The following is an 11495-nucleotide window of genomic DNA, read 5'->3' as shown; positions in this document are numbered from 1 at the left end:
TTATAATTATACCATACTCTACATTTAAGAATTTTCTCAGATCCTTCTTTAGTTACATAAAAAACCCAATTGGGATCTTTGGGTTCATTTCATGGACCTTTATAGACTACATCTGACTCAAGCATGAAACATGACACTCATGACTGATATATAAGTATACTATGTTATGATTATATAAAATGAATTACTTGGAAACCAGATTTCTTTTAATCAGGGACAGTGATACCAGGTAGATATCTTAGCCAATAAGGTGTACTACATGTCAATATGAATGAAATATGTAGCTATTTCTTATTTCCCGGGAAATACCAGTAATTCTTGGTAATTACCAGTATTTCCCACTGTCCTGGGAAATATGAGTATTTCCCAGTCTTTTGCCAACCCTGCTTCTTTACCTGCTAATAATTCTTGTCACAAATCACATTTTTTTTTGTATATACATGTATATGTATGTGGAAAGTTTACTCGGTTGTGAAAATTAATAATTGCGGATGAATTTCAAACTGGTAAAGAATTGAAGAGTTGCTGTGCATAATGGTTGGCTTACAGTATTCTATTAAATTACAGACATGTACCCCTGTGGTGTTTTAGGCTATTGAAACAAATTACAAGACTATTTCAATCCATTTTTGCTAAGTGCGGAACTCCAATCATTTACATCCAGATTAAACATTTTTTGCCACCTAGGATAAGGGAAAGTGGCTTTCTGTGAAAGAAAAAAATTGTATACAAAATCTGTTCATTTCATTCTTGAGCTAGTCTTATCAGCATATATAGGTCAAAGGTCAAGGGTGATATTTCAATTTATAAGCTGGTAATCATGAGGCCCCAGGTGGACTCTAACAACCTGTGTAAATGACAACATGTAAAACTGGTGTCCTCGGTGACCTTTGGTCAGAATCAAGATGCAACATTCATATGCAGCCTATATCTTGGTCATCTACTAATGGTTTGTTTAGTTGTGTATAATAGAAAAAAAACAAAAGCTAATTCTAACTGCAAAGAGAGGATAAAACCATGTTTTGTGATCCTCTGAGCTAGAGTCCTTTGGACAATGTCACATGGTTCCATAGATAGTGTAGGATTTAGTTTGGATCATCTGATGCTTTGTACAAAGGATGCTTGTGATCAGAGGGTGGGCCATGATCCTGTTTCCCTGATCTTAGATTGTTTGGTAGAGGTCAGGTTTAAAGAACATAAAATTTTGGTCCCTGACATATGACTTTGTAAAAAGCTTGTACTAACCTCAGTTTAGGTGCTGTTGACCTGGGTATTTCTTCAATGTCACAGGATTTCAAAGAGTGAAGTTTTGTCCAGAGATTTCAAAAGCTTATTAGTCAAAAGGCTGCATAGATTTGGCTGTGTAAAATTTTTGTAGCATTTTTACATGCAAATTTAAATATGCAAGTTTTTTTGTGTGCCCCAGGAGGAAGGGGGGTCTCATAGTTTGTCTGCCAAATAAACTTGAATGTACACAATATAAAGAAGCTTTCACATTTGATTGATTGATTGAATGTTGTTTTACGTCCCCTTCGAGAATTTTTCACTCATATAGAGACGTCAACTTATATTGGTGAAGGGCTTCAAATTTAGACCTTTACTCAACACTCAGGGCTATTGAGCAGTGAGGGTTCTTTATCTGAAAATGCCTACCATGACATGGCCTCGGTCATCAAAAAGACCCGCAACTTTCATTCCAAAGTGCCGAGCGCTTGGCGAAGGAACAGTTCTACCTATTTTTTATCGACTTAGGTGAGTCACGGCCATGATTCAAACAACGACCTTCTCATCACAGAGCGAGCGCTCTACCGACTGAGCTACCATGACTGTCTCCTTCATTTGAAGAAACTTGAATCCCCTTCACCCAAGAATGTTTGTTGCAAGTTGGGTTGAAATAAGTTTAGTGGTTCTTGAGAAGAAGTCAAAAATGTAAAAAGTTTACGACAACACCAACAACAACAGGCAAATTTTTATCAGAAAAGCTCACTTGAGCCTTCAGCTCAGGTGAGCTAATAATGCGATTTTTAATAATGTAGATTGCAGTTCTTATTCAGATTATGCAGTGAAAGGCAGTTGAGCATGTAAAGATGCCCTTTTTGTATTTAGAGAATTTTTTGTGAGTTTTCTTTATTGTCAAATTTGCAATTGAGATAAGTCCATTTAAATGTTTAAAACTGCCTTATTTAGTTATAAAAATCCTAATTTTGGCCCTAAAATTTGACCTTATTTTTTGTCAAGTGCTGGACAGCCTGGCCTTACCGTATCTCCAGCACCCCTAATCAGGGCGCTATGAATTTCACAATTTGGAAGAAGTACTCTTGCTGAGTGTAACCGTACACTTAGTTTTTCTGCTTTAACATACCCAAGAGCAGACATGGTTTTAAAAAAATTGAGGCATTTGCACCATATGATCAATAGAGCCTCACATTAACTCTAGCACCCCGACCCTGGGGCCATGAATTTCACAATTTTGGAAGAGGTACCCTTGTTCATCATAATTATGTACTTAATTTGTTTGCTAATTATACAGGAACACAATTATACAGGAACACAGAAGATTTTCAAAGAATTACTTTATGCAGGGTAATTTTCATCCTTCCATCCTTGAAAATAATTTTGCCCAGTTTTAAATTTGCCCAAACACAGATGTGCTAAGAAATAATACTTTTTTCTTTGAATTTGCCCCATTTTAATTCGCCCTCTTGCAAGGAGGGCAAAAATAAAACAAGGGGAAAATTTCCCTGTATATAGTATTGCATTTTCATGATATGATTAATAAAGCCCCACCCTAATAACCGTAAATCTGACCCTGGGGCCCTGAATTTCACAATTTTAGAAGAGGCATCTTTCCTCATCATGAACATGCACTTTGTCTGCTAAATACCCAGGATATTCCATGGTTTATTGACCAATTAAGGGCTCTCAAGGGGCAAAAAGGATAAGAAAAGAAGATTTTCAAAGAAAATTTGCATTTTCAATATATGATTAATAAATGTCCCAACACCAGAACCCCCAACCCTGGGACCAAGATTCCTTCTTAATTTTGGAAGAAACATTCTTGCTGATCATAACTATGCATTTAGTTTGTCTTTTATTTATACAGGAGGAAGAAGAAGCAATTTAAAAAACTTATGCATTTTCACTATACGATCAATAGAGCCCCATCCAAACACCAGAACCCCTAATCCGAGATTCCTTTGACTCTAGCCCCCACTTTAAATTTATATTTTGACATGTGCAGGGGAGAGTCAGAGTGGTGGCAATATTGAAAAATGGGAATTCAGCAACATCAGCTGGTGTCGCTACTCTGCCTACCTTTTACAACTTTATTTCATGGACCTAACTTCTGAGAAGTGAGAACTCAGTAAAGGAATGATTCTTTTACCCTTAATCATCCCCATGATTTTATCGCTGATTTCTTTGCACAAAGAAATTGAATGGCAAGGAGGTAATGCTTCATTTGTTGGTGGAAGGGCAGTTTAAATGGCAATCAAATCATATTACTGATGAGTAAGTAGAAGAAGAATCATTCCTTTAATGAGTTCTCACTTCTTGGAAGTTAGATCCACGAAATAAAGGTGTAAAAAGTAGGCAGAGTAGCGACATCAGCTGATGTCGCTGAATAGGGACACCAGCTGGTGTCGCTGAATTTTCACTTCTCAATATTGCCACCTGACTCTCCCCAGCATATGTCAAAATATAAAAGCGTGGGCTAAGAGTCAGAGGAATCTCAGATTACAGAACCCTGACCCTCGGGCCACGAATTTCACAATTTAAGTAGAAGGCTCAATGCTCATTATAATCATGCCAACAATTTGACTTCTTGATGTCCAGGAGTAAAGAAGATTGAATTAATTTTGATGGTTTTGGCCCCATCCCTCATGCCCAGGGGATGACCTTACCAACTCAAGCGAACTAAAAATCTTTGAAAAATCTATGAACAAGAGCAGGGCCATGATAAGTCTTAATGTGCAAGCACCCTCAGGTGGTGTAGATTCAGTTTGTTTAGATCAGGGCCCCAAAGGGTAGGTAAGGGCTACAATAAGGAATCAAGAGTTTTCAAGGAAATATGTAGGAACAAATCAAAGTTATTCTGTAGAACAGCAGGGATGACTCAGGTTTCAAATTTTGTGGAATTCCACTTCGACCCTAAATTGCTTCCTGCATTTAAATTTGGCTTATTTATTATTTTCTCGCCTATACCAACACTTTGTTCAATTAATCTATTGGTGCCCAAGTAGTATTGTTTTCTTAGTCATCTAAGCAAACCTAGCTAGCCACACAGTTTTGGGAGACCTTGGATGAGTTTTCATTGTGCAGCAATATACGAATCCAACCTTTGAACTTTATTATTTCATGACCTGTTGGCCCACTTTACCTTTGTATGTCTGCTGATATTAAAACTCTGCAAGGGCTATATAATGCAGATAAGAACGTGGAACAGTGTGCCCACACAATTTCTGCACCAAACTGATAAGATTTTAGGCCTCTGATTATCACAAGCTCTCTACCAACTTCCGGATTTAAGGTAAATAAAAGGTAAAAACTTGCACGCTAACATTCTTTTGAAATGCTATCTTCAATGGCTGTGTTTGCCCTCTTGCCAAGAGATTGTTGAAAACACATAAATATTTATGTTGTTTGTTGTGCCATTTGTAAACACAAATCCAAACATGAAATCACCCCTCCAGTCCTTGTTTTCCAGAACTCTACAAATTCATTCTGGGTCATTGTAACCCACTTAAAAAACAAAAACAATCTCATGAGTTTTTTCCTTCAGATTTTAATAGGGACAAACATTTTTCACCTTGATGTAAGATAACAAAAGAAAGTTTACTGGGCAATGTCATTAAGTTACCTTCACACTTCATGAATTGATACAGGTATAAATATTCCTGAGCAAGCAATCATCATATATGTTTAGTGTCAGAATTATATTTTGTTTATGGAGTACCTCTCTTCTAATTTACAAAAAGCAAAACATATTCTAAATGACACACTGACTCGATAAATTAATAAATGTACTGCTTTTAGAACTTGTCTTTCCTTCTATCGAGCAAAAAGATGTTTTTTTTTAAATGTTTCTCCAAATAAACAGCTAATGCACATCACATATGATACATTAAATCTGGTTCATTTAAAAATGTTGCTGAATTATGGACATTTCATAACATGGCACATTCCTTGTAAACAACAATTGTCAAGTCACTGCAGAAAAAAACCAAACATTTATACTTAAAGTCGACCTTTTCTTCAGTAGAACATGCAAATATTTTCATGCAATATTTTCAGCAAGCCATTCATACATGACTAGCACTATCTCAGATTCACAGATTGGCACAAAGATTATGTTGAACACATCACGTCAGAGACAGGAGATGCCATTGATGTCTCCCTTTGTGAGAGCGACTGAAATGAAATCCTGCTGGTTGGACATTTTATCACAGAATGCTAACCATCCTTAATACTTAATTTGAGAAAAGATACACAACTAGTTCATATGTGGCCATCATAATAGCTGTGTTTGGGATTTGTCGAATAAGTTGAGTTCCAATCCCCCGATACAACCCAGCTCTTCCTTCCTCCTTGTACACCACCAATAACGTCTGGAAAAATGAGCGATATTTTGTTCCCTCCTCTCTCAACCTTGTTCTTGCAACCTCTGGAATAATTCAAATAAATTTCTTTAAATACTCCTACAAACAAATATTAACCAGTTATGATAATTTGTAAGAATGAATTTATTACTGTGGATTGACACTTACCATGTGGGTAGGCAACACAAGTTGCAATTGTTTTAGACGTTGCACCAGCCAACATACATCGCAGGAAATTGTTTCCATTGGAGTGATCCCCTGGAAACTGTTCCTGTAGCCGTGCTTTGATAGCCTCATAGATCACAAAGTGGATAACTGTCTCGGCCATTCCATAATAGGAGGCAGTGATTCCCTTGTAAAAGCCACGGATCCCATGTTGCTGGTGGATTTGTCGGACACACTCGCGCACTGTTAGCCTATTGTTCCTCCTAATGACACAAACATACCATGTTATCAATACAAATTTTATCCCAGAAATTAATTATCTAATAAGAATTGAAATTGATAGTTTTTCTTGTCTTAATTCCCCTTACTTTTGATCTAGCTGTAGCCTCGTCTTTATAAACCAGATAGGGTTGGTGAGAGTGCAGGAGGTGAAACCTGAAAAATATCTCCATGTTTAGATCTCATGTTGTTAGCATTATTTTCATCATATTATCCATTACCAGTAGAATACAGTTATCCCAAAACTGAGTATATATGTTGTTGCAAGCACTTGGAGAAAATGAATATATAATAGCATATATATTGAGAGGTTATGGTATGCAGACATAAAATAAATTGTAAAATCTATTATACTGTAGGCAAATGTGACAATATTTGTAATTTTGTATGTCAAATGTATGTATGGCACACTGTTAATGATGTGAGTTGAGTAATGTCGAGTGCCTAACCCCTACTCTCAATTTCTTAGCAATTTTAAAGAGATTTTCCCCCCTTATATTTTTCTCTTAATTTTCTTGTAAATTTGCAAAATTGATGCATAAATGCCAAGCATACAAGTTTTTTTTTTCTTAAAACAGGTTATAAAAATCTTGTAGGGTTTCATCTTTTAATTTAGGGCCTACATTGTAGCTAATTGTACATCCATGCATCAATATTGCAATATCTTCCACAATGGTAAAGATTCCAAACAGAGCCAAAATCCAAGTAACCTTTACTGTACCTTTAAGTACCCTCTGTTAATAGTGCCCTCTGGCGAGGGAGAAGAAAAGGGGCAGTACTCAAGTGTACTGTAGTTTTCTCTATTGAAAGCTGCAGCATCCATCTGAAAAAACTTATGTTTAGGATTTGCTGCCACGAAAACATTAACATGAATTTACATATATTCTCCTTGTTAAAAAAAATTCCCCTTCAGATTTTATTGTGAAGTTCAAGTCTTACAAGGGTGTGCTTCAAAACTGTTGTTTGCCATTGTTAAATGTGACACGTACTGTCAAACTTTGTAATTTTTGATTTAGTTATATAGAGATTGCATTTCATAAGAACTGTTGGTATTTGCGGTCTCACAAAGGAACAATGGCAAGTACACAGCTGACCACAAAATATGACAAGGGAAACAAGTCAGGATTCAGATGTAATATTTGGTAACTGATGATTTTGATGGCAGAGTTAGTAAATTCAGTTTTTTTAACTTAAAAATTTGATGCTTATAAAAGAAACACTGAATTATTTGACTTGGTGTTGAATTTAACACAAAATATACAAAGGCAAAATGCATTCATTAAGTTGTGCCATATTTTATGGGGTCATCTTAATGATCAGTATTTTCACTATATATAGATTTTAGGAAAGTTGCATTAGTTCCTTCACATGTGCTTCATGAAAACAATAAAGTAACATGTTTAATGTTGTGATTTTTTGTAATTTTGGAACAAAAATGCTTGATATAGGAATTTTAAGAGTTAAACGATCCTGCCCTTACATACAACATTGGAAACTATCTCCTACCAAATGATGTCAATTCTTCTTGGCCAACGATGATGATTGGGTCCTTAACTGCAATAAGTTTAGCGTGCCCAAGCCACTCACAAAAACTTAAAATGTATAGATCTATTAAATAAATAAATCACATAAAATTACCTGCAGTTAGTGCCGAGAAGAAATGAACGATTGGTGTATCAGGGGTTAGCCTTGAGTTGAGAAAGGTCTTCATGTTGGCATAGGAAAAGAAGTAAATGGCCCTGAAAGACACAAGATGGCATGATCAGGATGCTTTGTACAGTGAACATTTTCACTATGTTATGAGAAATTGAAATTATTTGATTTATTTATATCAAATCATCAGGGCTTAATATCTGTGCATGCTGGTCCGGTAAAAGGACCTAATCCACATTGAAATTTAACTGTTTTCCAAACATAAGGGCAAGTGCCTTAATTTTTACAGAATTCAGATTATATGTAACTGAGTGTAAGATACATCTACAATCTGATGGTCTCTATTTTACAGAAAAAAAAAATATCAGTCATCATTATTTTCCCATTCCACCATTTTTTTCAATTTGAAATTCCCCAATTGAATTGCAAGTTATTCTTAAATGTGGGTCAACCACACCAGGTATTTATTAAGTATAGCTACCAGTATGCTGCCATGTTATCTGTGTGCAAAGTTCTTTTTTTTTTTAAAAATATTCCATCAATATTACAAGTTCTTTGTTATTGTTGTGGGAAATCTTTGTAATTACTTGGCAGGTAGTTCCTCTATTACACGAAGTTTTAAATAGGCACTGGGAAAATTACCGTGATCTGTCATGCCAAATATGACCTGGCACACTGCCAAAGTCTGCATATTCTGTATTGTTTATATTGTTCTGCTTGATTGATTTGCACGTTAAACAAGGTACACAAGGTGAACAGATACTTGAGACATGTTAAAGAATTCCATCTTGTTTAATTGATCCATACTCCAAACATGGTAAATTTCTAGAGTATTATCTAATTAATAATCATGTATATTACTTTTGTAGCCTACATGCTCTATACTTATATTGTCTTCTTTATTTAATTTTTTTTTTTTGAATAAAGGTTCATCACGCTTCTCCTGTAATTTTTAATGTTATTCAACCCCAGTTAATGTCTTTTTGTTAATGCCTGGGGCCAACAAATTTAATGTTGATCTATTGACGTACAAGTCTTGCCTAAATGAATAGGTTATAAAACAACTCTTATATGAACTTTACAAACCAACTAAAGGACGTCAAAGCCATTAAGTGTTTGTGATTTGATTTTCAAACTTGTGAAAATTAATGTCTTATTCAGAAAACCCTTCCAAAATCAACTTATTGATAGTGCCTATTATAATCAGTGAAAGGTGTATCCAAAATTATAAAACTAGAAAAATACTGCACATTTTCACTCCATTACAATTAAAAAAGCCACTGGCATATGTGGCTACAGTTTCTTTCTCAATTTAAAATAGATCTCCAACAGTGTTTTACCTGGAGGGGGCTACTCCGACGAGATTCGGTCCTAAACCCTTAAAGAGACCTTGAACACCCTCTGTTTCCAGGATATGTCTGTAATGAAAAAAAGATTTCTAGCAATTTCCAAAATGTGCATATAACTAACTTGTTTTATTTTATAATTATAATGGAATCAAGTATGTTTAGTTCATGATTTATTCTGTCAAAATAATTCACAGCTTCGTGATGGCTTGAAAAAATTAGTACACGAGGGAATCATATTAATCCAAGCTAAGACGAGTTAATCTTAACAATAACAGTACATTTAATTCATAGCAATGTGTATTCCATTTACCGTAAGCAATGGTCAAGTTACGTTAATCCAGATTAATATATTTATAGAGTGGACCTGCTTTAAATTACTGTTTATGCACCATTTAACCTAGTGCATTACTTACGCCAGACAATATCTTAGACTCCCTGTTGGTGATCTCATCAGAGGGAATACAGCCCCCTGACTGGTGTGGATACCAGCTGCATGCGCGGCCAGCACGGTATTGTGTGAAGGACGAAAGGCGGGGTGAGATGCAGTCAGTGACGTTCCCAGGGATGACTGTAAGCGGGTCTTGACCACTTCAAGTGGACAAGTCGCCACTGCACCAGCTGTACCTCCAGCACTGAAAAAAAAAATTTTTTAAATAATAATCAAATTTCAATTTATATGTGATAAAATCTTTAATTCAATTACTTTCCTCCATTTTTTGAAATTTAAATTAAAATTTCAAAGCCATACATTTCTTGCATAACTCTTCATATGGTTATTCAGGTGTTTTCCAACTCAAACCAGTTTAAGCCAGTCAACAACTCATTATCAATTATTCACTACTGACATTTAAATTCATCAAAAAATATTTTAATTAAGAAACTTATACCTGAGAAGTGAAATCATGCTACCTCTACAATTTATCTGCATGTTGATTGACTTTCAAAAAAATACTTTAAATGCAAATTACAAATGTTTACAGTTGACATTAAGAAGTTAATCATCAATCCTATTCTTTGAAATTAAATAATTTGTTAAAAATGTTTGTAAATTAGTTACTAATTTTATTTGTGACTATCTGGAATAATTCATCTAACATCTATAACCACGTAATCATGCAGACAGACTGTGACATTGGTAATTGGGTCACTGATCTAATGACTAATGACACACTTTAAATTCTGTCTGTTGTTTTTAACAAAAATCTTACTGGAATATTCATATTTAATTATCATCTGAAAACAAGAGGACAATATTTCTTCTTCTGATATTCTGTTAAGTGTTTAATGTTTACAGTGACAAATTAGCTGGAGGCATAATTCAGATTATGCAAGTGTTTGGTGTGAATGCACAGCATGTTTGCAATTCTGCATTTAAAAAAACACTGCATTTAACGTTTATTTATTATTTTTAAGTACAAGGTAAAAACATTATCCTATCTTGTGAGAATAGTTCCTGATCACAGAGCATATCATGATGTAATCTGAAAATGTTATGAAATTACAGTGACTGTCGTGGATAAAATTTCTTTGTAGTACGCCTAGTTTTAAAATTTTTACCCAATTAGTTTGATAACTTTCTAGATCTATAAGTATAACAGAAAACCAGATGAATTACACACAGTTTACTATGAAATATGGGTCATTGAACGACCTTTAGTTCTACACGCACGTGCAGAAAATTCATACAGGATTTAGGGCCTAAAAATTTCGTTTAAAAAACATTATAAACATGGTAAACAATGCTTGATTTCACTGCATTTTGCATAATTTATCTGGGAAAGTTGTTTTAAAATCTATTGTTTACATGCATGTTTCATACGACAAAATGACCATTTCGTGCATAAAATCACTTCAAACATAAATTATATCCGAAATATATTAAAAACTTACCCCCCAGCAATTAAATGTACAAATATTCCTCTGTCTGATGCCATTTCTAAGAGCTTCCAGAAACACGACTATCTTCGTTACATGCACTATTCGAAACAAGCATACTCTTCGTGAAATTTTCGAGCACGAGATGGAAACATGATCGCCCTACTTTTAGACCAATGATATTGCTTGGATCCTTCTCTTCATTCATCCCATTGGATGTATTAAAATAGACGAGCACATGGATCTTTGACCTTGGGAATTTTTCCCCGACGTTGGGTTTATTTACAAACAGAAAATGTTAATGAATTGTTTTTAAATTAATATTAAGTAATCAAGGTATGATGTATGGGGACGGGGTGTGGGGGAGCATGGTCCCTTCACTCATGGATTTGCTCCTTCGTCGATCGACCTCTACTTAATGTTAATTAGGCCTAGTTAAAAAATAATTTCAGTCTCCATAAAAAAATAAATGAAAAAAAAATTGATTTAAAAAAAGGGGGGGAGAAAGAAAAAGAGGTGAAAGGCGTGAGCTAGCTTGCTCCCGCTGTGTTAAAAAAATCTACTATACAAAGAAAGG

General features: G+C 34.9%; 1 protein-coding gene across 1 annotated transcript; it reads right to left on the bottom strand.

The window, feature by feature from the left end:
* Nucleotides 1–4763: 4763 nt before the first annotated feature.
* On the bottom strand, nucleotides 4764–11070 carry LOC133205257 (solute carrier family 25 member 36-like). Its single transcript, XM_061341026.1, has 7 exons — nucleotides 10934–11070; nucleotides 9457–9675; nucleotides 9035–9112; nucleotides 7680–7780; nucleotides 6131–6197; nucleotides 5766–6025; nucleotides 4764–5662 (listed from the first exon to the last, which is right to left on the bottom strand). The coding sequence occupies exons 1-7, from the start codon at nucleotides 10975–10977 to the stop codon at nucleotides 5469–5471; spliced, it is 963 nt and encodes a 320-aa protein (XP_061197010.1). The 5' UTR covers nucleotides 10978–11070; the 3' UTR covers nucleotides 4764–5468.
* Nucleotides 11071–11495: the final 425 nt, after the last annotated feature.

Source organism: Saccostrea echinata, unplaced genomic scaffold (genome assembly GCF_033153115.1).
Source record: "Saccostrea echinata isolate AGI-Se365-2 ecotype Australia unplaced genomic scaffold, CSIRO_AGI_Sech_v1 ptg000054l, whole genome shotgun sequence".
NCBI classification, from domain to species: Eukaryota; Metazoa; Mollusca; class Bivalvia; order Ostreida; family Ostreidae; genus Saccostrea; species Saccostrea echinata.
The sequence above is the reverse complement of the archived record's forward strand: the minus strand, read 5'-3'. Positions and strand labels throughout refer to the sequence as shown.

Bases quoted from the DNA above. Each gene is read 5' to 3' on its own strand.
- LOC133205257 (XM_061341026.1), bottom strand. From the start codon at position 10,977: ATGGCATCAGACAGAGGAATATTTGTACATTTAATTGCTGGGGG. The intron at 7,781-9,034 runs GTAAAACACTGT...TGTGTCTTTCAG, and splicing joins GTCGGAGTAGCCCCCTCCAG to GGCCATTTACTTCTTTTCCT. The intron at 6,026-6,130 runs GTAAGGGGAATT...TTGTGTCATTAG, and splicing joins AGGCTACAGCTAGATCAAAA to GAGGAACAATAGGCTAACAG.